The following is a 25301-nucleotide window of genomic DNA, read 5'->3' as shown; positions in this document are numbered from 1 at the left end:
GACAAATGGTTATCTGGAAGAAGTTACTCTTTTTTTTTTTAATTCTTAAGAGAGAGACAGAACATGAGCAGGGGAGGGGCAGAGAGAGAGAGGGAGACACAGAAGCTGAAGCAGGCTCCAGGCTGTGAGCTGTTCGCACAGACCCTGACGCCAGGCTCGAACTCATGAAACACGAGATCATGGCCAAAAAGTGTAGAAACATACTTAGTGGAGTGTCAGTTGGTATTATTTTCCCTTGGGCAATTCATTTAGAAGTATCAACACTTAGAACATGCAATAGTTTTTGAGCCAGCAATTCCATTTCTAAGAATTTATCCTAAAGGGCTAATAGGACAGTGTGTAAATTAGAGCTGTCCACAACCATTGCTACTCCTCCCATTGAGAGGTGTGTTTAACTCCCCTCCCCTCAAATCGGAGTTGGCCCCAACAATTTGCTTGACCAATAAAATGCAGTGAGGTGTCTTGGGACTTCCAAGGGGCATTCACAAGTATTGCAGCTTCTACGGAGGCCTGGAGATCTCGGGAAGCCCTGCATGGCCATGTGCGAAGTACTACCACGTGGGACAGCTATGCTGGAGAGGTCCTACGTAAGTGCCCTGGTCCATAATGCCGGCTGAATGCCACCTTCCAGCCACCCCAGTGATCTCTACAGTATCCCATAGAAAAAAGAATCTCCTGCTTGAGCCCTGCTGCAATGTGTGACTCATAAAAATTCTAAGTGATGATCAAATGGTTCCTTTAAGCCACTGTTTTCAGGTAGTTTATTATGCAGGAATAAATAGCTGGAACACACAGATACATACAGCCATATGAATAAATGTTCAACAGGGCATCATTTATGGTAACGAAAAATTGAAAACAATCAAAATATTAAACATCTATTGTTAAAATGTGGTACACCAATGAAAATATATCTACTCAACAAAATGAAGTAGAATTGAGTAAAACACGGCCAGATGTTTGCCAAGAGTATTAAGTTAGAGATGTAAATAGTAGAAAAATGGATAGTATGATTCACCAAGAAGAAAACCAACAGCCTAATTTAAAAAATGGGCAGAATTTATGAACAGACACTTCACAAAGGAAGATCTACAGATGGCAAATATATGTGTGAAAAAGTGCTCAAAATCATGTCATTAGGGAATTGCAAAAAACAAAGAACTCTCTCTACACACCTGTTAGAATGGCCCAAATCTGGAACACTTATGACACCAGGTGCCAGTGAGGATACGGGGCAACGGGAACTCTCATTCATTGCTGATGGAAATGCAAAATGATACGACCACTTTGGAAGACAGTTTGGTAGTTTCCTACAAACGTAGACAATCTTACACTTCTTTGTGTTTAACAAAAGGAATTGAAAACATGTCCACACAAAAACCTGTATACAAGTGATTATACTATGGGAATGCAAACTGGTGCAGCCACTATGGAAAACAGTATGGAGTTTCCTCAAAAAATTAAAAATAGAACTATCCTATGACCCAGCAATTGCACTACTAGAATGAAATCTTGCCATTTGCAACTACATGGATGAAACTAGAGGGTATTATGGTAAGTGAAATTAGAGAAAGACAAATATCATAGGACTTCACTCATATGAGGACTTTGAGAGACAAAAATGATGAACATAAGGGAAGGGAAGCAAAAAAAAAAATATAAGAACAGGGATGGGGACAAAACAAGAGACTCAAATATGGAGAATAAACAGGGTTTCTGGAGGGGTTGTGGGAGGGGGGGATGGGCTAAATGGGTAAGGGGCATTAAGGAATCTACTTCTGAAATCATTGTTGCACCATATGCTAACTAACTTGGATGTAAATTAAAAAAAATGACTATACTAGCTTTATTCATAATTTCCAAAACTTGGAAGCAACCAAGATCTCTTTCAGTAGGTGAATGGGTAAACCCTGAAATGGTTTACCCAGACAATGAAATGGTTTACCCAGACAATGAAATGGTACACCCAGACAATGAAATATTACTCAGCGTTAATAAGAAACGAGCTGTCAAATCACAAAAAAAGTATGGAGGTGGGGCACATGGGTGGCTCGGTCAGTTAAGCATCTGAATTTGGGTCACGATCTCACGTTTCCTGAGTTCAAGCCCCACGTCAGGCTCTGTGCTGACAGCTCGGAGCCTGGAGCCTGCTTACGATTCTGTGTCTCCCTCTTTCTCTGCCCGGCCCCCACTCGAGATCTGTTTCTGTCTCTGTCAAAAATAAATAAACATTAAAAAAAAAGCATGGAAGAAACTTAAATGCATGTTGCTAAGTGAAAGAAGCCAATCTGAAAAGGCTACATACTGTGTGATTCCAACTATATGACATTTTGGGAAAGGGAAAACTATGCAGTAAGATCAGTGTTTGCTAGGGGTTATGGGGAGTGGGGAGAGAGCTGGAAAGGTGGAGCACAGGATTTTTCGGGCAGAGAAACAATTCTGTATATTATACACGTCATTATACATTTGTCAAAACCCATGGAATGTTCAATAGAGTGAACCCTAATGTTAACTATGGACTTTAATAGTAATGTATCAATATTATTTAATTTTTTTTAAAGTTTATTTTTGAGAGAGAGAGACACAGAATCTGAAGTGAGCCCTGCACTGTCAGCACAGAGCCTGACTGGGGGCTTGGAACTCAGGAACCATGAAATCATGACCTGAGCTGAAGTCTGACACTTAACGGACTGAACCACCCAGGCACCCCTCATCAGTTATAATAAATGTACCACAGTAATGCAAATTATACCGGGGCTGTGTGTACACGCACGTGTATGTGTTTAAGGATAAAAGGTATATAGGATCTTTTGTCAATTTTTCTGTAAACTTAAAACTACTCTAAAAGACAAAGTCTATTTAGTTAAAAAAAAAAACAACAACAAAAAACCAACCATGGCCATTTAAAACAAAAAAGGTCGGTAGTGGGGCGCCTGGGTGGCTCAGTCAGTTAAGCATCCGACTTCGGCTCAGGTCATGATTTTGCGGTCGGTGGGTTCAGGCCCCACATCGGGCTCTGTGCTGACAGCTCAGAGCCCGGAGCCTGTTTCGGATTCTGTGTCTCCCTCTCTCTCTGACCCTCCCCCGCTCATGCTCTGTCTCTGTCTCAAAAATAAATAAACATTAAAAAAAAAAAAAGGTCGGTAGTGTCCAATTATGTGCATTTTTTCATCAAGCACAGAAAGGGGACCAGAAGGGATGCACCCAACCTGCTAACATTCGGATTCAAAGGTGAATAAGACAGAGATCTGTACCCTTAGGAGGTGGGGAAACTCGAAATTCCTGTACGGCTTGAATTTTTTCAGCGAACGTAACAAATGGAAATTCGTTAGTGTTTGACAGGTTTAGGGGAGAGTCACGAGGGGGCTACATGCTTATACACGCATCCCGAATAACGAAACTCCCCTGGTCAGGGTGTGCTAACTTGCGGGAGGGCACGCTGGAACCCCCGGGGCCCGGGCCCCTTCTCCCCAGCACCGCGGCCGACGTGGCGCGCCCGCGCTCTACCTGCACGTGCGTCGCCCACCGCCCTGCCGGACGCTGGCGACACCGCGCGCGCTCGCCGTACCACACTCGTCACACCCGACCCGCACCTGTTATGCGCCAGCGCTGCCGCCAGGCTGGGGACGGGGCCCGGGGGTCCAGGGCCGCGCGGACAGGTGCGGGCGTCCAGGGTGCGCGGCGCCCCCGACCCCGCCTCCGGGCCGGGTCCCCTGCCCCGCCCGGCGCCAGGCCAAAACCTGCTCCCGCGCGGCGCCGCGCGCAGCCTGCCGACCGGAAGCCAGGGGGCGTGCCCAGATGGCACCCCGCCCCCTACGCGAGGGCCAATCAACACTCGAGGCTCATTAATAGTGAACGCGCCGGCCCCGCCTCCGCCCCTCGCGGCACCGCCCGCCCGCGCAGACCTAGAGCGCGGCCGCGGACGAAGATGGCGACCGCCATGTACTTGGAGCACTACCTGGACAGTAAGCGTCCCTCGCGGCCCCCGAGCCCGGCGCCCGCACAGGGTACCCCCCTCACGGTTCCCCACGGACACCAGGCGCTGCGTGCGGACCCCGAGGACTCGTGGGGGTGGCGAGGGCAGTCCGGAGGCGGCGGGGGTGGCGGGGGCGCGCGAGGGGCGGGGCGGGGCCGCAAGGAGATGCGCGCGGGGGGCGCGGCGCAGGGTCCCACCGTCACGGCCGCGCCAATTCCAGGTGCGTCACGGAGGGGCGGGGCCGGTTGGCGTGGGGCGTGGCTTGCGTGTCACGGCCCCGCCCCTGCCCTCAGCGGCGTACCGCCCTCCCGGCCCTCAGTCTCTCTTGGGAGAGGCCTAGCTCAGGGCTCCGCTCCGCCCTTCCCGACCCCCCTCCGCTGGCTTGGCCCCGTTCCCCGCCCCGGCCCTACTCCCACCCAATTGACTGGCGCAGGTGGTTGAGCCCTGAGCCCGTATCCCCTCGGACGCTGGACCGGGCCTGGGCGGGGGGTGGGCGGGATTCCGGCCGTGTTTCTGTGCCTGCTCGTGCAGTGACCTGGGAGTTGGGGGAGACGATACTGGCTGGAGAGTGTCCTCGGGTGCCTGTGTTTCTGCGTGGCCGGGGACGGAGGAGGGGGACTCGCAGGTGTTCCGGGCAGTGATCGGCACCACGGGCAGACGTCTGTGAGGCGCTTCCTGCAGGCGTCGTTCTGTCCTCATGTAGCACAGGTTGGAGCTTCCTAAGAACTCCTGAGCAGATGGTTATTTCCCTCATTTCACAGATGGGGAAATGCAGGCTGCAGAGGCTAAGTAGCTTGTCAAGGTCATGCACTCTTGCTGGTCTGGCTCTGGCTAGGGGATGGCCTGGCGGGAGGGGGTGGGCGGGGCTGGTGGAGGGGAGCTGGAGAGCTGTATTGCAGTGGGAATATACGCGGTCCCTGGTACCTGGCTGCTTGGGAACCCCACCTGCAGCTCTATCAGGAGCAGTTGGAAGTGAACCGCTGCTCTGGGGGAGACGGTGGGGACCTCCCAGGCCAAGCGTGAGCGATGGCGGGCGGGGGGCGGTGTCCTAGGCGGGAAGCACCCTGGAGGGGAGGAGGCTCTTCCTTGCAGCGCTCATTACAGAACCACGATGAACCCATCTGCTGAACCCATCTCCTGGGGCTTGCTCTTCTCTGTCCTGGTACCATCCCAGTGGGCCCCACTTGGAGGGTTTGAGGATCGTGAGTTCCATCATGCTCTGGGCACCTGTGTGAAAGCTCAGGATGGACATGCCTACTCGCTTGTGGGCCAGGGAAGCAGACTCTGTCCTCCTTTTCCTGGAACTTACTTTCACATGGGGCAGACAGATTTTTTTTAAAAGCTCACAGCCGAAGAGGGTCCATGAAGGACCCCAGCAGGTTGCTAGAGCACTGAGGTGGCACTGTCCTGCAGAGCCCAGGGTAGGACAGAGCGGGGAGGTCCATGGGAGGGTGTGGTGAGCCTAGAGGCTGTGGAGGGAGTTTGTGCCATTCTGTGGCTGAGCTGGGCAGCTTTAAGCAGCAGCTTTGTAAAGACCGGATTTAGCCCTACAACAATCACTGTCAGCTGAAGACAGTGGAGGGGGTTAGGACTGAGCACGGGAGCCAGTTAGGGGCCTGTTGAGGCTGTGCAGGCAGGCTGGGAGGTCGTCCTGGAGTAGGAGGATTGCAGTGCAGAGGGGAAAGCAGTGTGGGGTGGGGTCCTCCACCCACGCTGTTCAGCATGGTCTGTTAACTTGGAAGTAATTAAACAAGCGAATGAAGAGTTCAGTGCCTCAGTTGTAGTAGCAGCCCTTCAGGTGCTCAGCAGCCCCGTGGTCAGCGCCTGATGTATTGTGTAGCCTGGAGAGACCATACCCATCCTTGCTTGATGTTCTACCCCGTGAATGGGTTTTCACAGTAAATCGGGGGTGGGGGGGAAGATCAAAGAGACCCCAGGGTTTCGGTCTTACTCACTGTAGTGAGGTATTGAGAGGGGAGGAGTGACTGGGGGGTGTGGGGTGGACAGTCACACGGGCCACTTCCCCACCTCTGCTCGCAGTTCCAGGATAAGTCCCTCTAATTTCTCCAGCTTCCAACAACATCTGAAGCCTGTGAGTCTATTATCAGTGTTTGGTACCCGTTCCCCAAAAGATACCTTAATCCTTTTCCTCCCCAAATCCTAACAGACAGGAAACGACGTGAGCTTATTTTTTGTAGATTTTAGGTATAAAGTCTGGAAGGCAGATTTTGTCCTGCTCCCGAGAAGTACATGTCTCTGTGTTTCAGGTATCGAGAACCTTCCTTGTGAGCTGCAGAGGAACTTCCAGCTCATGAGAGAGCTGGACCAGAGGACGGAAGGTGGGTCCAGGCCTTACAGTACAGCCGGCGGTGTGCTCTGACGATTGGGGAGAGGGGGCTCCAAGATACTGGGGTGGCACCGGTCTCCCAGGGGACCCAAGACAGCGGGGCTGCAGCCTAGCCTTAAACTTTGGGCACTGTGTGGTGTCTTGAGTGTGCTGACACTTTAAAATTAGACTTAGGGGCGCCTGGAGGGGGCTCAGTCGGTTAAGCATCTGACTTTGGCTCAGGTCATGATCTCATGGCTTGTGAGTTCAAGCCCCGCATCAGGCTCTGTGCTAACAACTCAGAGTCTGGAGCTGCTTTGGATTCTGTGTCTTCCTCTCTCTGCCCCTCCCTCACTCATGCTTTGTCTCTCTCAAATATAAATAAAACATTAAAAAATTATACTTAGTTTCTTGGGTTTTAACATACCTTCACGTAACACTTTTTTAAGTTAATTTATTTATTTAGAGAGAGCATGTGGGCGACTGGGGGAAGGGCAGAGAGAGAGAGACAGGGAGAGAGAGAATCCCAAGCAGGCTCTGCACTGTCAGCATGGAGCCTGATGCAAGGGTTGAACTCACAAATTGAGATCATTACTTGAGCCGAAATCAAGAATCAGTTGCTTAATTGACTGAGCCACCCAGGTGTCCCTTCATGTATCATTTTTATGACCATCATCTATCTCTTGCAATCAGAATGTTTGTCATCTTTCTTTTCCTTTAAAAGAGTTTATGTTTTTCGGGGCACTTGGGTGTCTCGGTCAGTTGAATGTCCGACTTTGGCTCAGGTCATCATCTCATGGTTCGAGTGTTTGAGCCCTGCATCGGCCTCTGCTGTCAGTGCAGATCCTCTGTCTCCCTCTCCCTGCCCTTCCCGCCTCTCCCAAAAATAAAATAAAACATTAAACAAATTATTTTTTGTTTTTAAACTGTGTGTATATAGTTTAAAAAGAGCACTTTCTGATGTTCTGTTGTTTAACTCCCTGTTTTTAAACATCATGTTTTTGCTATTTCTTACTTAGCTCCCTTTTGCTTTGGGGTTTATTCTGTTACCGTGGAATATGAAGGTTTGCTTCCCCAGTTGCACCTGCCCAGCTCCTGCACCGCCCCCGCCCACCCAGCCACCTCCTGGTGTAGTGAGTTAGAATCTGAACCTGCAGTACAACAGGGATGCTGTTTCCTTCAGGACTCTTGACTGGGTGGTTTGCAGCTGGGCCATGTTACATGCTGTGCTTGTGTGACCTGTTTTGAATAACTTCTGTTTTTCTGGGAGTTCATAATTGCTTTGTTTTCCACATTTCATACACATTCCACATTTTCTGTGTGTCTGTTACACTAGGTTATCTGCCATTTCTGAGTTTGCTCTCCAAACGCAGCCTTTTCCCCTGGGGCTTCCTGTCCTGCAGGCTATACCTGGGCTGGTTGTTTCTAGGCCTGCTGCACAGGCTCTGCCTCTGCTCATCTTCAATGCAGGACCCTGAATGCTTTGTTGTAAATATCCTCTTTCTTGATCTGCTCCCTTGTTTTATTGCAGCCTTTCCTCCAGTAGTTTCCTGGAAAAGGGTACACGGGAAGGTAGATTTCTTATGATGTTAAATGTCTGAAAATGTGTTTGTTCTGGTCTCCTATTTGATGAACAGTTTGGCTGGGTATAGAATTCCATATTGACCATCTTTTCCCTCAGAACGTGGAAGGCACTGCTGCCTTGTCTCCCAGCTTCCACATTGCCTTGAGAAATGTGATGCTGTTTGGATTCCTCATCCTTTATATATGTGGTCTTTTTCCTGTTTAGCAGCTTCTGCTGCTTCTTTGTCCTTGAGGTTTTGTGTTTTGTGGCATCATACTTGGGTATGGGTGATTTTTCATTCATTGTGCCTGGCACAGTTTTGTAAGATCAGGATAGCTGTGGTTTTTTACTGAGGTACAGTCTCCCTGCTAGCAAATACAGAGACTTTTTTTTATTGTGAAATATGGCATTTACATCCAGGAATAAGCATATGTTTAGAAATTGTCTAACAAATACCAACTTACGAACCTCTGCCTAGATGGAGCAACAGAGCCTCTGGAGCCTGGGGCACGTGTAACCCTGCTGAGCATGCTACCCCCTCCCCCAAGGGGCTGGCACCCCGAGCTTTCCTCCTGCAACAGTAGGTTTCTCACCTCGCTAAACCGGAGATTTCAGAGTTGTATCAGTGCCCCCTAATTATCAGTGGAATCTCACGGTATGTTGTTCTCTGTGTCTGGCTTTTCTTTTTTTTTAAATTTTTTAAAAATGTTTATTTATTTTTGAGAGATAGAGCATGAACAGAGAGAGGGAGACACAGAATCTGGAGCAGGCTCCAGGCTCTGAGCTGTCAGCACAGAAGCCAGATGTAGGGCTGGAACCACGAGCTGTGAGATCATGACCTGAGCCGAAGTTGGACACTTAACCGATTGAGCCACCCAGGTGCCCCTGTGTCTGGCTTTTCTTGCTCAGTGCCACCTTTTGTGGATTAATCCACATTGCTATGGGTGACACCTGTGCTATTTGGTGCTGGGTAGCGTTCCATGTGATTGGACCACAGTTTATTGATCCGTCTTACTATAGATCGCACATTTGCCTTGTTTCCTGTTTTCTGCATTTATGGGTGTTTTCCCATATGGATCCTAAATCTTTCGGGTGTGGACTTGAGGGCAGTAGGCAGGTTGTGGCTGAACGAGCACATAATTTGTTACTCAGGGGCGTTGAGAGTCGGTGGGGCCGGTATGTGTTCTCACCTGGACTGCGGTTGTGCCCGGTTGTGCGCTGTAACTTCCTGGGTACGCTGCCCTGGCTGTGGCGTCTGTGCCCCCCCCCCCGCGCCAGGCTCCCTGTAGAAGGCCGTGCCCACTGTGCTCCTACCAGCAGTAATTCGGAGTTCGGTCAGCCACCGTCACCGGAACCGGCACTGCTGGGCTTGTTCTGGAACCCCCTGCGGGGACTAGCTTCTCCCCCATTTCCCCATCAGATAAGAAGGCAGAGATCGACATCCTGCTGCGGAGTATATCTCCACGGTGAAGGACGCTTTCTCCAGACCAGCGTGTGGAGCACCTGCAGAAGATCCAGAGCGCCTACAGCAAGTGTAAGGAGTACAGTGATGATAAGGTGCAGCTGGCCATGCAGACCTATGAGATGGTGAGGAGGGGGTGGGCCCCGCCTGTTCTGCGGGAAGAGGGGGTGGCCGGGGGGGCGGGGGTGCTGCCCGTCTGCCGGAAGGCACCCTCTGGGTGCCCCGACAAGTCCTTCTTTCGGACCGTGGCACGTGGCATTGGCTGAGTGTCGCGAGCCCGCCGGCTCCTTGTCAAGTCTTGGCAGCGTCTGTAGGTCTCCTCTGTGGGGCGGGGGTAACTGTCTCATCCCCGAGCTTTGACCCCATTGCCCTCTCTCTCTTCTTTCTACCATCTTGGTCTAAATACCTAAGGCATCAGAGGCATTTTCTGTGAGAACCTGTCCTCTGAAATCCGTACGTTCTTCAGATTTTTATGTCTTCGCCCCCATTCCATTGCGTTTCACAGCCCCGTGTCTCATTACTGTCTGCCTTCACGGTTTTCCTGAGTGGCACTTACTCTGTTGAGGTGTCAAAGCATGTGGGGACAAAGACCCCCACATAAACTGGGATGGCGGGCCTTGTTCTATAGCGCTCTGTTCATTGAAGACTCAACTGAATCCAAGAATGTACATCCTGGTTGATTTCCAGCGTGTTTGTGATTCCTGAGATGTCCGCCTTCCATTTTTAAATGACTTGCGAGCATCCTTTTCCGTAGGTGGATAAACACATTCGAAGGCTCGACGCAGACCTGGCACGCTTCGAAGCAGACCTGAAGGACAAGATGGAGGGCAGTGACTTTGAAAGCTCCGGAGGACGAGGGTTAAAAAGCAAGTCTGTTAATTTTTCTTCATTTTGTTACCATTACGTACGGAGTTTTGAAGAGTTTTGTCTGATAAATGTATTAGGAACATTACGGTAAATATCATGTTTGAGTAAATCTTGTCCTGCTTCAGTGAATTCTGTGCAGATAATTGGGGTGTTTATGGTCTTTCAGAAGGTCGAGGTCAGAAAGAAAAAAGAGGCTCCCGAGGTCGTGGCAGGAGGACCTCAGAAGAAGACACTCCAAAGAAAAAGAAGCATAAAGGAGGGTGAGAGGCTCTTTTCCTTGTCTCTTTCTCCCCGGAGGTTACTTAGCGCTAGTATTTACTTAGCATCTGGGGACACCAGCGGCCGCTAACAGCGAGGAGGCGCTCCCTGCGTGCCCGCTGTGGGTGCGGTTCCACTGCGCTCGGCAGCCTGACGGGGCTCCTGGGGAGAGTGACCGGCCGAGGGTTTACAGCTGGCGTGCGGGGAGCCGGGTTCGCACAGGGCGGTGTGACTCCAAAACCCACGCTCTGAGCCCCTGTGTGTCCTGCCTCTTGAGTGACACTATAACATTTACCGACATTTCAGGCTGAGCCACACTTCAGCAGCTAAACATATAGCTGTTCGTTGTTCTATGTATAAATATATATTTTGGATATATTCATCATTAAGTTGCATGACTATTTATTAAACAGATGTGTCATTTACCTTGAATTTCAGCATATTTCATTTAAAGCTTTCTCCACCCTGCTCCCCCCACCCCCCCTCGCTCTTGTATTGCTTCACAGAAGTGACATTTAGAATCAGAGAAAACGGTAGAGAGCTGAGTAGCTTCTGGGGAGAGGGTTCTGACGGTTACGGGGAGTCTCAGGACAGTCCATTCTTGACAAAAAACGGGAGAAGTTTTGGTTCTGTTTAAACTTTTATCTTAAGAAACACCTGAATACCATCTTGCAGTAAATAAATGCAGAAGAAGCAGGTAGTTTAACGAGTTCCTCTGAGGCACATCCTGGTCAGTGATTGACCTCAGCCAAAAGTGCTTTCATGGCTCTGTGGAAGCCGTAACCTCCTCCATCTGCCCCGGGGACCTACGACCCACACTTACGTGGTGTTTGTTTCCATTCTTTGTAGTTCTGTCCCCTGTGTGTGTGTTTGTGGATGCTATAGTTTAACCTTATTTTTTTCCCTTTTATTTATTTGTTTATGTTATTGTTTATTTTTGAGAGAGAGAGAGAGCGCAAATGGGGGAGGGGCAGAGAGAGAGGGAGACACAGAATCCGAAACAGGCTCCAGGCGCCGAGCTGTCAGCACAGAGCCCAGCGCGGAGCTTGAACCCATGAACTGCGAGATCATGATTTTGAGCCAAAGTCAGACACTTAACTGCCTGAGCCACCCAGGCACCCTTTTATTTTTTTCTCTTTTAAGTTAACTTTATTAAGGAATGGTTTACATACAATAAAATATTTTAAGTTTACAGTTTAGTGCTGTTTTCACTTTCAAGTTATGGAACTCTTCAACCTTTCTATTTCTTCTTGAGTCGGTTTTGGTAATCTGTGTCTTTCAAGGAATTGGTTGTTTCATATAAGTTGTCAGATTTATTGATATCAGGTTGGTCATCATATTACATGATTGTCTTTCTGTTGTAGGATTTTGTACTGATGATTCCTCTTTCAGACCTAATATTGATAATTCACGTCTTGTCTCATTTTGTCTTGATCTTTTCAGAGAATTAGCTTTTGGTTTCATTGACTTTTTTTTTTTTTTATGTTTTATTTATTTATTTTGGGAGAGGGTGCAAGCGAGGGAGGGGTGGAGAGAGAGGAGGAGAGAGAATCCCAAGCAGGCTCTGTGACGTCAGTGCAGAGCCTGATGCGGGACTTGATCTCACAAAGCGTGAGATCATGACCTGAGCCAAAATCAAGAAGTGGATGTTTGTGCCATCCTGGTGCTTCACGGTTTCATCGGTTTTTATATTTTCTCTGTTGTTTGTTTTCTTTGTCATTGATTTCCGCTTGTATTTTTATTTTTTCTTTCCTGCTCTTTGGATTTACTTTTCTTTTTCTGGCTTTTTAAGCTGGAAGTAACTAAGATCAGTGATTTTCATATTTTCCTTTTCTAATGTAAGCACATAAAGCTGTAGTTTTTTTTTAAACTATTGTAAGTCTAACTACTGTTAGCATGTCCCATAAATTTAGGTATGTTTTATTTTTATTTCCTTCAAAATATTTTAAAATTTCCTCTGATTTTTCTTTGACTTATATTTTATGTAGAAGTATGTTTCAGCTTCCGAGTAATTTGGGATTTTCCAGGTAACTTTGTGATTTCGGTTTCTAATATTTGTGCTGTCATCAGAGAACACTGTATAATTGAAATTCTCTGAAGTCGATGAAGACTTGTGTCAGGGTTTATGGTCCGGTCTTGCTGTACGTTCCATATGCCCTTGAGAAGAATATCGTGTTTTCTGTTGGTGGCGGCATGTTCTGTAGCTGTTAGTCGGATGACTTGGTTGGCAGTTGCGTTGGTCTTCTGTGTCCTTCCTGACACTCTGTTTACTCACTTGAGGAATTACGGAGACAAACATCTTACAGTCTCTGACTCAAGCTGTGGATCTGTCTGTTTCTTCTGTCAGCCTTGCTTCACATATTTTGAAAGTCTGTTATTTGTTGGTACGTACGCATTTAGTTTTTTCTAAAAATAACTGACTCTTCATTGTTATGAAATTTCCTCCTTTTTCCCTTGTGATATTCTTTGTTTTGAAGTCTACGTGGTCTGATATTATGATAAGTTATTCCATTTGTCTTAGGATGAGTTTTCGCACGGTGTATCTTTTTCCTTTTTCATTCTTTTACTTTCAACACATTTATGCTTTTGTATTTATTTTTTATTTTATTCTTTTTAACTTTTTTTAACTTTTTATTTATTTTTGAAATAGAGTGTGAGTGGAGGAGGAGCAGAGAGAGGGAGACACAGAATCTGAAGCAGACTCCAGGCTCTGAGCTGTCAGCACAGAGCCCGATTCGGGGCTCGAACTCACAAACCGTGAGATCACGACCCGAGCTGAAGTCGGACGCTTAACCGGCTGAGCCACCCAGGCGCCCCTATGCTTTTGTATTTAGAGTGGGTTTATTTTTTTAAGTTTATTTATTTCTTTTGAGAGAGAGCAGAGCACGAACAGGGGAGGAACTGAGAGAGAGAGAGAGAGAGAGACGGGGGGGGGGGGGGGGGGGGGGGAGGGAGAATCCCAAGCAGGTTTGCACCATCAGCACAGAGTACAATACAGGGCTTGATTGCATGAACTATGAGACCGTGACCTGAGCAGAAATGAAGAGGTGGACACTCCACCGACTGAGCCACCCAGGCGCCCCTAGAGTGGGTTTCCTGAAGGCAGCAAAGTTGAGTCTCGCTTTTTTTTTTTTTATCTAGTCTGACGGTCTCTCCCTTTTCACTGCAATGTTTAGAGTACTCAGATTTAACATCATTACCAATATGATTGGATTTGAACTTACCTTCTGCTGGTAGTTGTCCGCTTGTGCCGTCTCTTAGTTTAGTGTCTTCTTTTAGATTAATTATGCATTAGAAAATTTTATTTTAAAATCTTTATCTATTTTTGAGAGAGAGAGACAGAGTGCGAGTGGAGGAGGAAGAGAGGGAGAGGGAGATGCAGAATCCAAAGCAGGCTCCAGACTCTGAGCTATCGGCACAGAGCCGCCCGCGGGGCCTGAACTAGTGAACTGTGAGATCATGACCTGAGCCGATCGGACGCTCAACCGACTGAGCCACCCAGGCGCTCCGTATGTATTTTTTTGAGTACGTGTTTTGGTATTCTGTTTTAAGGACTGTTCTAGTGTGTCTTCCCTGTTCGTTGACTTACCACAATGAACTTCTAATGATATCACCCTGTTCTGTGTGTAATGTAAGAACCCACCCGAGTTTTTTTTTCCTCGTGCCTTCTGTGCCATCGTCAAAAGTTCTGCTTCTACACGTGATAATTTGCCTCACAACATATTGTTATTATTTTAGGTCTAAACCACTGATTACGTTAAATAGACTATAAACCACGAGGAAGGGTTTTATTGTCACTCCATGTACGTACCGTTTCCACTGCCTTTATTTCTTTACGGACGTGAGGATTTCCCTCTGCTGTCATCTCTCTCCTGCTAAAGAACTGCCTTTAACGTTGTTCTACACTGTGGGTCTGCTGATGCTGAGGTGTTTTCCCAAAATTTTCTTGTCTGGAAATGTCTATTTTATCTCTCTTTTTTTAAAGGATATTTCTGTTGGACTCAGAATTTTAGTTGACTTTTCCCAGCACTAAAGATATTTCCTTCCCTGGTATCCTCTGTCTTGCACGGATTCTGATGAGAAAGGCTTTTCTTTGATCTTCTGAATGTATGTGGCTTTATTTGTTTTTGCTGCTTCTAAGATTTCCATTTGGCAATTTGATTTTTAACAACTTAATTATGATCTGTCCCGGTGTGGATCTTTTGTATGTATTTGGCTTAGACCTCATTGAGAACTTCTTGGAACTATTGGTTTGTAGTTTGTATGAAATTGGGAAAATTTTCAGACATTCTTCAGACAGTTCTGCTTCCCATTTGGCTTTTTATGGACCTTCAATTACACGTATGCTAGCATGATATTTTCCTGCAGTTCACTGAGGCTCAGCTCGTTTATTGTTGTCGGTGGTGGTGGTTTTTTTTTCTCAACGTTTTTCTTCCTATGCTCCTGTTTGGATAGTTTCTATTACTTTGTCTTCAAGTCTTTTCTTCTTCCTTAGTGTCTAACTTAATCTTCTTTTAGTGAATCTTTCATTTAAGAGATTTTTTTGTAAAGTTCTATTTACACCATATTTATTTAAGTACTATTCAACGGTTCCCTTATTACATTTATGTTTTCCTTTCTCTTTGAGCATACGCATTTATGATAGCTTTCTGAAAGATCTTCTTTTCTGATTCTGTCATTTCCAGGGATTTTTTCTTTCTTTTTTTAAAAACCTATTTATTGGGACACCTGGGTGCTCAGTTGGTTGTGTGTCTGACTCTTGATTTCAGCTCAGGTCACGCTCTCGGGGTTGTGGGATAGAGCCCCATGTTGGGCTCCGTGCTGAGAGTAGAGCTTGCTCGAGGTTCTCTCTCTCTCCTTCTCTGCCCTTCTCTTCTCGTGCTCTTTCTCTCTAAAATGAAAAAAGAAAAGCAAAGCATGCTAAAAAAACCCCAATTTATTAAGGCATGAGTGAGGTTCAAAAAGCTGTCCATAGCGTAATGCGTACAGTCTGTTTCTGACTCATTTTTCTCCTGGTTGAAGTCACATTTTCCTACTTCTTCACACATCTAGTGATTTTTTTATGGGATGATGGACAATGTGAATGTGTGTTGTTGAGTGTTCAGATTTTGTTGTCTTCGTTCAACAGGTATTGAATTTATTTTCCAATTTTTTGGTCAATAGTTTAATTACCTGTGGATCAACTTGATCCTTTGCAGGCACATGTTTAACCTTTGTAAAAAAAAAAAAAAATCCGTTTTTCTTAATGTTTATTTATTTATTTTATTTGAGAGACACGGAGTGCGAGCAGGGGAGGGGCAGAGAGAGAGGGAGACACAGAATCTGAAACAGGCTCCAGGCTCCGAGCTGTCAGCACAGAGCCTGATGCGGGGCTTGAACCCATGAACCGTGAGATCATGACCTGAACCCAAGTCGGACGCTTGACCGACTGAGCCACTCAGGTGCTCCAAAAACCCTCTCTTCTTAAAGGGCTAGATGGTAAACATTTTAGGCTTATAGGCCGTGTTGTCTTTGCTGTGACCACTCAGACCTGCTGTTTTATATCAAAAGCATCCACAGAAAATATGTGGCTGTGTTTCAATAAAACTTTATTTACAGAAACAGACCACCAATGCCTAGGTTAGGGTAGCCTTACTGTAGGGTTGGTTAAGCCGTACTGCTAAGGTATAGCCCTTCTGGGTTCTCTTCTGAATGCTGTTTGTGTTTATCGAGGCCTCTCCTTGCTGGCCACGTGGAGCGAGTGTGACGAGCCTGTGTGTGAGCTCTGGCGAGCTCAGCTCCCACCCGCCCTGTACCCTCTGCCAGTACTCAGGGACTCTCACCTGTGCACAGCTTAGTTTTTTGCTAAAAACTGAAAGGGGTCCCTCTGCAGATTTCGGGAGCACATTCTCTTCCTTCCTCCTTTCTAGCAACCTGCCACCAAATGCCAGCAGCCTTGCCCTCCTGGAACTTTGGTTTTTCCCTCAGTTCTAGACCTCCATGCTGCGTTTGGTTTTCGTCTCGGTGGACTGGAGTGTGGGAAGTGCCTCCAGCAGGAAGCCGACACGATTGCAGGGCTCGCCTCGGTTACCTTCTCTCGGGCCGCCGTCCTGTGCTGCCTGCGGTCAGCGTCTGAAGAGCTGTCGCGTGTTTCGTCCGGTTTTCTCCCTGTTCACGGTGGGGGGCACGTTTGGTGCTTGTTGTTATATCCTGGTCAGAAACGGAAGGTTTTTTCTTTTCTCCTTTAGACGAGCCCTGTAGTCTCTCTCACGCGTCAGTTTTTCTCCGTCCCTTTCCTTTCTTCACAGCTTTCCTTCTGCGGAGCCCAGACTGTGTGACTCCCGGCGTTTCCTGGAGTCTAGATCTCGCTGACAGATGTCAGTACATCCTCTCTCGGCATCATCATGGGGGGTTTCCTCCCGTGCTCGGTGGATTTGTTCCATCTGTGACCGGGGGCGCTTTCGCGTGTGCTCCCGCTTGTGCCAGCGTTCTGGAGGTCTGGTGGGGCACCTGAGGCCTGGCCGCAAACATGGCCCGCAGACGGGATCGAAAGGGCCCGGCCCTTGGTGAGTCTCCTTCGACTGGCTGACATATGAGCAGTCAGGCCGAGTCAGTTCCGGGTGGACGAGACCAGCAGCAGGACGTCTCATACGTGGCGTTCTCCATTCTCGAACCCTTTGATTCCTTTTTGTACAGATTTTAGTTCCTCTTTGGAGAGTCTCCCTGTTTGCAGTCACGTTATTCAGATTTTCTTTGTAACAGTGGCTTCAAGCCCATGTCTGCTCATTTGCACATCGGGTCATTTGTGGCTCTGCTTCTGTTAGCTTTTTCGTGATTTTCACTCACGTTTTCCTGCTCTTTTTCCCGTCCTGTAGTTTTTTTGTTGTCTGTCTGACTTTAGGTATAAGAGGAACCCGGAGGGTGAGATTTCTGCCATTCCCCAGAAGAAGTTCATTTTGCTCTCAGTCCAGGCAAATGGAGCGGGCTGGAGGCCGGCGGCCACTCTACCTGGGCCCTGTCCCCTGTCCCCTCTGATGTCAAAGGTCTCACGATGGAAGACCCCCCCTCCCCCCCAGTTCTCAGTGGGGGACCCAGGGTTTATTTCCCCCTCCTGAAAGGCGCCTGTGTGGCTAGTCCGCGCCCTGGCTTTCCTTTCTTGTCTCTTGCCTGTGTTGCTCCTGGGGTTGGCGGAGGTGTGGAGGACGGGCCACTGTACAGAGGCGGGCCCCTCCCCCGAGAATATGGCTCAGCGCTCAGCCTTTCTGCCGCTCTGCCGCCTCTGTGCCGCCCCCAGGTTCAGCGAATGACTGTGGGGTCACGGCTGCCCCACGTATAGAGCTCTCACGTGTCGGTGGCCCTGCCGGCTCTGTGTGGCCCCCAGAGGGCGGGCAGCCCTCGGCTAAGCCCGGGACACAGATGGCCTGCCCACTTGGCCACTGCCCTTCCCTTGGCCTTAGGGCGTCTGGGCCTTGTCACTCCACAGCTTTCCGGTGTCTGGAAAATGTGGTTTTAGCAACTTGTTGGGTTTGGTTTTTTGACTCGTGGCGGCAGGGCTCCAAGTCTTCCTGCTCCACGCTGCTCAGAACCGAAAGGCGTGGTGGCCTTTTCTGGAGACAGCAGGCGCTCTCCTTGGTCGCCTCCCCAAGGGTCCCTCACAGGGAACGAGGGCCCCAGCTCTCAGGCGCGGTTAGAGCTTCCCTGGCGGGGGTACACCTGCCTGTGCCGCAGACCTCACGGTGACGCACGAGTCTCGCCGCCACCTATGCGGACACACTTGAGATGGCTGGGCACGTGGCTTTTCCCTCGGCAGAGCCGTGACGGCGTGTGCGTTGCTGACCGCCGTCTGATGGCACCGAGGAGGCGGGTAGCTGGCCCTTTGTGCTGGGCTGGCTGCAGAGGAGGAGCGGGGCACGTCGGGTGGCGACGTGTGCAGAGCGCCTGGGCGGGTCCGGCTGGGCCTGGCCTGTCCGTGCGAATCCCTTCTCGGGCCCCCGAGCAGCACTGTACGGAGGTCAGGACGGGCCACGGGGGCCGCTGACGTGAAGGGTGTGTGAGGGGCACCGGGGCTGCCCTGAAGTCTGGCTCTGATTCGTGCTTGGAAAGCACATCGGGCAGTTGGCGGTTTAGGCACGGGAGGGGGGATCCCTGGCAGTGCCTGGTGAGGGATGCCTGCGATGTCCCGGGAAATGGGCTCGGAGGACACGTGTTGTGCCCAGTAGTGTCGGAGTGAGGTGGCCAGCACGGCCGATACGGGGTCTCCAGCCTGCCTGGCAGGTGGGAAAGACCTCCTGGCAGCGCTCCACCCGCCCACCCCAGAGCCCCCTCAGGTGAGACCGGAGAGGAGGTGCCCAGGGGCGATCCCAGGCCTCCTCGTCGGTTGGGTGGCGCCCTTGAACCTGGGGGACAGGTGCTCAGGTCAGATGTCAGCTCGCGGTGTGAGAGCTCAGTCCAGCTTCGCAAGCAGAGCGCACAGGGCAGCCGAAGTGCGGTCGGCACATGGAAGGCGCGTGCCCTGGGGCGTTTGGGGGTGACCCCACCGCAGGTTGGCACCGGTCCTCCAGGTGAGTCTCGGGGAGGAAACCCCACCGATCCAGCAGGGGGTGAGACACGGTGTCAGAGGCCAGCTTGAGAAATCGAGGTTTGGCGGAAAACAGAGGAAACCACGTCCTAGTCTGGAGAGTTGCCTGAATGAAACGTTTTGAAAGCATGTGGACGGGACACATTTTTGTGATGTGCACGGATTTCAGATAAACAGAGAAAGTCCTACCTGTTCCCAGAGACAGAGAGCAGGTCACTTACAAAGGGAAGAGGCTTAGACAGGCCTTGGGGCCCTCATGGGCAGCACTGCCTCCAGCGAGCAGCACTCAGGCCAGAGGCGGCACTGGCACAGAGGACACTGTCGCTGGGGGGGGGGTGGGGGGGCTGGTAGGGAGGACAGCGCCGTGGGGGGGGATAGGGAGGACAGCACTATGGGGGGACGGTAGGGAGGACAGTGCCGTGGGGGGGGGGGGGTGGTAGGGAGGACAGCGCTGTGGGGGGGCTGGTAGGGAGGACAGCACTATGGGGGGACGGTAGGGAGGACAGTGCCGTGGAGGGGGGTAGGGAGGACAGCACTATGGGGGGACGGTAGGGAGGACAGTGCCGTGGGGGGGGTGGTAGGGAGGACAGCGCTGTGGGGGGGGCCGGTAGGGAGGACAGCGCTATGGGGGGGGGCGGTAGGGAGGACAGTGCCGTGGGGGGGGGTGGTAGGGAGGACAGCGCCGTGGGGGGGCCGGTAGGGAGGACAGCACTATGGGGGGCCGGTAGGGAGGACAGTGCCGTGGGGGGGGGGGTGGTAGGGAGGACAGCGCCATTGGGGGGCCGGTAGGGAGGACAGCACTATGGGGGGCCGGTAGGGAGGACAGTGCCGTGGGGGGGGGTGGTAGGGAGGACAGTGCCGTGGGGGGCGGTGGTAGGGAGGACAGCGCTGTGGGGGGGGGCCGGTAGGGAGGACAGCGCTATGGGGGGGGTGGTAGGGAGGACAGCGCTGTGGGGGGGGCGGTAGGGAGGACAGCGCCGTGGGGGGGCCGGTAGGGAGGACAGTGCTATCTGCAGGGGGGCAGTGTGGCGTGCACAGCTGGCCCTGGGTATCTGATGGCAGAGGCACAGAGTGTCCTTAGACGGGCAGTATGGGACAAAGGGGTCGGTGGTTGCCTTCGGGAACCGGACTCTTTGTCGGTGTGTGGAAGCGTTGTGGTCTGCCGCGGCTTCGCGGCATCCCTGTCACCAAGTTCCTGGTGTGAACTCGAGGTGTTTCTGTAGCGGGTATATACCCGAGTCACATATGTGTTCTCGATTCTGCAGGGTGAGATAGGGAAGATTGCCTTTCTGTGCTAGTAGGAGCACACCGTCTACACTGCCCCATAGCTGGTAGGTTTGTTTGAAGGCTGCCGAAACATGTAGAAGCCTGAACCCCCAGTCCTCCCTGCTCTAAGGCAGGTGAACGCTTGCTCCGGCTCTCACATGTGCTTGGCTGCAGAGCTGTGGGCCGCTGACACGGAGCGGGGCACGGGCCAGCCAGACCATGGCCGGGGGTGCTGTGGGGAGTGGGGGGGATAGGCCCCAGCTGACACAGAGGGGAGCACGGGCCGGCCGGACTCTGGCCGACGGTGGGGGGAGTTGTGGGGAGTGGGGGGGATAGGCCCCAGCTGACACAGAGGGGAGCACGGGCAGGCCGGACTCTGGCCGGCGGTGGGGGGAGTTGTGGGGAGTGGGGGGGATAGGCCCCAGCTGACACAGAGGGGAGCACGGGCAGGCCGGACTCTGGCCGGCGGTGGGGGGAGTTGTGGGGAGTGGGGGGGATAGGCCCCAGCTGACACAGAGGGGAGCACGGGCAGGCCGGACTCTGGCCGGCGGTGGGGGGAGTTGTGGGGAGTGGGGGGGATAGGCCCCAGCTGACACAGAGGGGAGCACGGGCAGGCCGGACTCTGGCCAGCGGTGGGGGGAGTTGGGGGGAGTGAGGGGGATAGGCCCCAGCTGACACAGAGGGGAGCACGGGCAGGCCGGACTCTGGCCGGGCCGCTGGTTAGTGACCAAGGGGGGCTGCGGAAGGTGGGGGGGCGACAGGCCCGCTTCAGGGGGGTGGGCAGTTGACAGCGGCACATGGTCAGAAGCGGCCCCGCTGGGGGGTGGGCAGGAGGGGGCTGGAGGGGCTCCCTAGACCTACTGCTCCAGGGATGGGAAGGGCAGCTGGTGGTTTGTAGGTTTTGGGGTGAAGGTGCTGTGAGCATGAGTGGGGTGGAGGTCTGGCACCAGGTGTGCTGGGTTGGGTTGGGGTCCAGGATTCTCAGGTGTCGTCAGCTGGTGGCTGGTGAGTAGGGGTGTTTGCCTGCCCCCAGGGGAGAGGGCCCCTGAGAGGCTGGGGATGGGGGGACTTGGGGCGGGGTGGGCGGGGAGCCCAGGGAACAGGTTGGAGACAGGGATGGATTCACGACCCCAGAGTGGGTAGTAAGTGCGTCCCCTCATGCCCTCTGGGGTGCCTTTGTGGCCCGTCTTGTCTGGTACAAAGGGGCCGGTCGTTCTCCCCCCACACCTGCTGCTCACTGCTGTGGTTTCTCCGCAGGTCTGAGTTCACCGACACCATCTTGTCCGTGCACCCCTCTGACGTGCTGGACATGCCCGTGGACCCAAATGAGCCCACCTACTGCCTGTGCCACCAGGTGTCCTACGGGGAGATGATAGGCTGTGACAACCCGGACGTGAGTGTGGGCGCCGTGCACGGGCCTCGGGCAGGGCCCTGCACCCAGGGCTGGGGGTGCGGGGGGTGCGGGGGGGGTGCGGGGCACATGGAGTCCTAACTGCAGCTCTCCCCTCTGCCTTGCAGTGTCCTATCGAGTGGTTTCACTTCGCCTGCGTGGATCTGACCACGAAACCCAAAGGAAAATGGTCAGTATGGGCTCTGCTCGGCCTCTCCCTGCCTGTGGGGCGTCATGAGTGCTGCCCCCACCAGGCCCAGGCTGTGGCCACGGGCAGTCCGTGGGTCCTGCTTCCTGGGGCTGAGCTGGTAGGGGGACATCTGCGCCCCTCGCCTGGGTCCGGTCTCTCAGGATGTTTGCATGGTGCTCCCCTATTTTTGTTAAGCTTCTAAGGAACAGCTTTTCGGAAGCTTTTGATTGAGGTAGAAACTGTGAAATGAGTTCTTTCCCGGGGAGATTTGGGGAAAGACAAAGAGCACAAGCATTAAATCCGAACCTGGGTGAGGCCGGTGACCTGCCATGGGGCTTGTGTTCACCTGGGGAGGGGTGCAGGGTGCTGGGGCAGCTTCTGTCCCTGGTCCGTGGGCCCGCTGGTGGCTTCGGTGTCGTTCCCGAGAGTTAATTTAAGGAAAAAGCAGGTTTTATTTACCCGTGGGTGAAGTGGGTCTCAGTTCTAAAATGTAGGCTCGGAGATTGTCCTCCGTGTTCGCGTGTATGTGGATGGGGGGTGGCGACAGACCCCTGAAGGACAGGCTGTGCTGTCCCCAGGGCTCAGTGGGCAGTGGCTGAGGGGGTGCTCAGGTGCCTGGCCCCAGGTGCGTCCCGGCCCCGGGTCGCCTCAGGAAGTCTGAGCAGTGACGCGCAGCCCTTGACCTTGCTCTGCAGCTGGGGCATGGGCACCCGGGTGGGGGGCTGCGGGCCTCCTGCTGGGGCGGGGGGCAGGGACACGTGATTCGGGTTCCGATGTGGGTTTGAGTTGTTGGTGGAACTTCCGGGTGGAAGAGTCAGTGGGCATTGGAAGACGGTTTTGCCTCTTGGGAGGGTCGAGCGGCAGGGGGTCTGTGCCCCGTGGGCAGAGGCGGGGAGGCAGGGTGGGGCTCCCCCCTGTTGTCTAACTCAGGGTTTCTCTGGGGTCTCTCCAGAATCACAAAGTGTTCAGGCTTCTTCCCTATTAAGTGAGATTTGTTCTGACATGTTCTTGCGGCACGAGCCTGCGTGAGTGCATTTGCCGCTGGAGCCTTGCTTCCTCGGGGGCAGGGCCGGGGGCGCGCTCAGTGCTCGCTCACTGGCACAGACCGGACCCTGGGGAATGGGGCGGCCGGGGGGTGGGGGCACAGTCATGTGCATCGGGAGCAGCTGGGAGGTCCCCTGGTGTCACTGACAGCTGCCGTGGTCCAGGCGTGACCAGGAGCGGCCCCCGGTGTCTGAGGCGCTGAGCCTGCCTGCCCAGGGTCCCCGGGGAGCACTCGCCAACCATGCGGGTTCCAGGGCCCTCTCGGCCTGCCCCACCTGCTGGAGCATGCTGGTTCATCCTCCGCCGCGCTGGGTCTGCCGATGTGACCGTGGGTGTCGCCTCCACTTTGGTCCCCGGTGGCCACGTTGTCTCACAGGGAGGGCCAAGAAACTGGGTCAAGTGGCGTATTCGTTCGTACAGACAGTCTTGCTCGTTGACTCGTTTCTGTCACCTTGGAAACACACGCTGGCCACAGCGACTTGCTGGGGGTCTCCCCTTGCCGGGGTGTCCGGTGGGAGAGCCGTGTGCTCTCTGCCGGTGCGGTTTCGGTGACACGGCCACCGTCCCTGGAGACCCGGGGGGCGGGGTGGGCCTCCTCACGCACAGGGCCGATCACCGTGCCTCTCTCCTCAGGTTCTGTCCGCGGTGCGTTCAGGAGAGGAGGAGGAGGAAGTGAGGCTGCTACCTGGGCTGGAAGAGCGAGTTAATGTATTCCTTCCTTCGTGTTGCAATATTTTCTCTTCATTTTAAAACTACCTTGTTTTGAATGATACTTAACAACTCAGTGGCCAGTTGTAAGTCTGGGTATTTCCTGAGACAAGCAAGAATCCACCTGAGCCCTGTTTGCACGAGGAGCGATCTCACAGGGACTTGCCACAGTGACTTCATTCTCGAGACTTCTCGTACGGGGCCCGGCCCCGGGCACGGCAGGTGCACCGAGCGGCCGAGCCTTCCGCGGGCCGGTGCGGTGGGGACCTTCCCACCCGCTGCACCGCCGTCGCTCTGCAGCCCGGGTGTGAGCCTGTGTGGTCCGACCGTCCCGGTGCCACCGCGGCACATCTGTCCCCACAAGGCGTGCGCCCGGAAGCTGGCGAGGCGTTGCTGGAAGGCGTCCTCCGTGTCTCGGTGACCTGCCTGGGACGGTGGGGCTGTCCCTGGAGCGGGAGGGCCCCGCCGCACTGTGCGCTGCCCTGTTCGTCTGGACTCCCAGTTCCCTCCGTGAGGGCTTTACCTGCCGGAGTGAATGGCCCGTCATCAGCAGGCGGGCTGTCGTTGCCGTGACCGCCCGTGAGACGCCTGACCGACGGCTGGTGTGCCGTCGCTCTGGGAATCCCTGATGTTTTACTGTGAAGCTGGACTGCGAAGACGGCAGTCTGCGTGCACGTGAGGCGAGTCCGGTCTGGCGAGGCCGGGCTGATTTTAAACCTGCCGTGTTGCACACTGGTAAGCAGCTCACGTCCGAGGGGACCACGGTTACGTGAGGCCACCCGTGAGTCTGCGCCGCGGCGGTTCTGGAAGGAGGCTGGGAAACCGGAGCGCGTTTTCCCTTCAGTCTGCGCTCACCAAACCAGTTTTGAACCGTCGTTCTGGTAACAGTTGGGGGAAGTCGCGTACCTCTGGTTGAGGTCCGTCTGTGGTGGTGTGCGGCATGACTTCTGGGAGCATCTATGGACCCCGAGACCCCACAGCACCCACTTAGAGGGCTCCGAGGAGCCCCGAAGGGAGAGCCGGTCTCTGTCCTGGACGCATGAGAAGAAACGCAGGAGGCAGAGTCGAGATGGGAAGTTCCTAGGTGAACAGGAGTCTCCTCTTTATCAGGAGGCCTTCTGGAACAGTGCCCTGCTTCCTCCGATGGCTTGTTCACTGCACGTGTCCTCCTGTTTCTAGTATGTCAGCAAGGCCGGGAGATGCCACGTAGAGAATCTCGGGGAGCCGTGTCGTGCACGGGCCGCCTCGCGCCAGCTCAGCTCGTCGTCCCTAGATGAGCGCTGACTGTTCGCTTTGACGTCAGAGGGCAGTGAGTGTCCAGCCGGGACCTGCGTCCGTGGTTCTCGGAGGGTCAGCCCACAGCAGACACGCCGTCCTGTGTCCTTCCTGGAGCAGGCCGAGTGGCGGGACTTGCTTCCAGGCGACTGCAGGTGGGGTCGGCTCGGCATGTGCGTCCCGGGCTGCGTGGGGAGGGTAGGGGGTTGCCGGGCCTGACAGGCTTTCCCAGAACCGATGCCTTCCTGCTTCTCCGAAAGAAGGGGTGGCGGCTTCGGGTTGGGCGCCGGCCCTCACGAGCCCCTCAGTCTCCACTGCAGCCAAAACCGAGGCTCGTCTGTATTTAGGAACTTAGCTTTTTGTTAACACAGGTGTTTAGAGATTGTGGGGAATAAATTGTGGAAAATTGTCTGCTTCA

General features: G+C 52.9%; 1 protein-coding gene across 1 annotated transcript; it reads left to right on the top strand.

Moving 5' to 3' along the window:
• The first annotated feature begins 3754 nt into the window (after nt 1-3754).
• Nucleotides 3755-25301, top strand: ING5 (inhibitor of growth family member 5). Its single transcript, XM_019445282.2, is given in 8 exon segments — nt 3755-3965; nt 6244-6315; nt 9287-9453; nt 10083-10194; nt 10362-10455; nt 21534-21669; nt 21795-21856; nt 23534-25301. Coding segments are annotated over 8 exon segments (723 nt in total). The 5' UTR covers nt 3755-3928; the 3' UTR covers nt 23577-25301.

This window comes from Panthera pardus, unplaced genomic scaffold (genome assembly GCF_024362965.1).
Source record: "Panthera pardus isolate Hobbes unplaced genomic scaffold, ASM2436296v1 HiC_scaffold_10, whole genome shotgun sequence".
In the NCBI taxonomy this organism is placed as follows: domain Eukaryota; kingdom Metazoa; phylum Chordata; class Mammalia; order Carnivora; family Felidae; genus Panthera; species Panthera pardus.
This window is presented reverse-complemented; position numbering and strand designations above follow the sequence as displayed.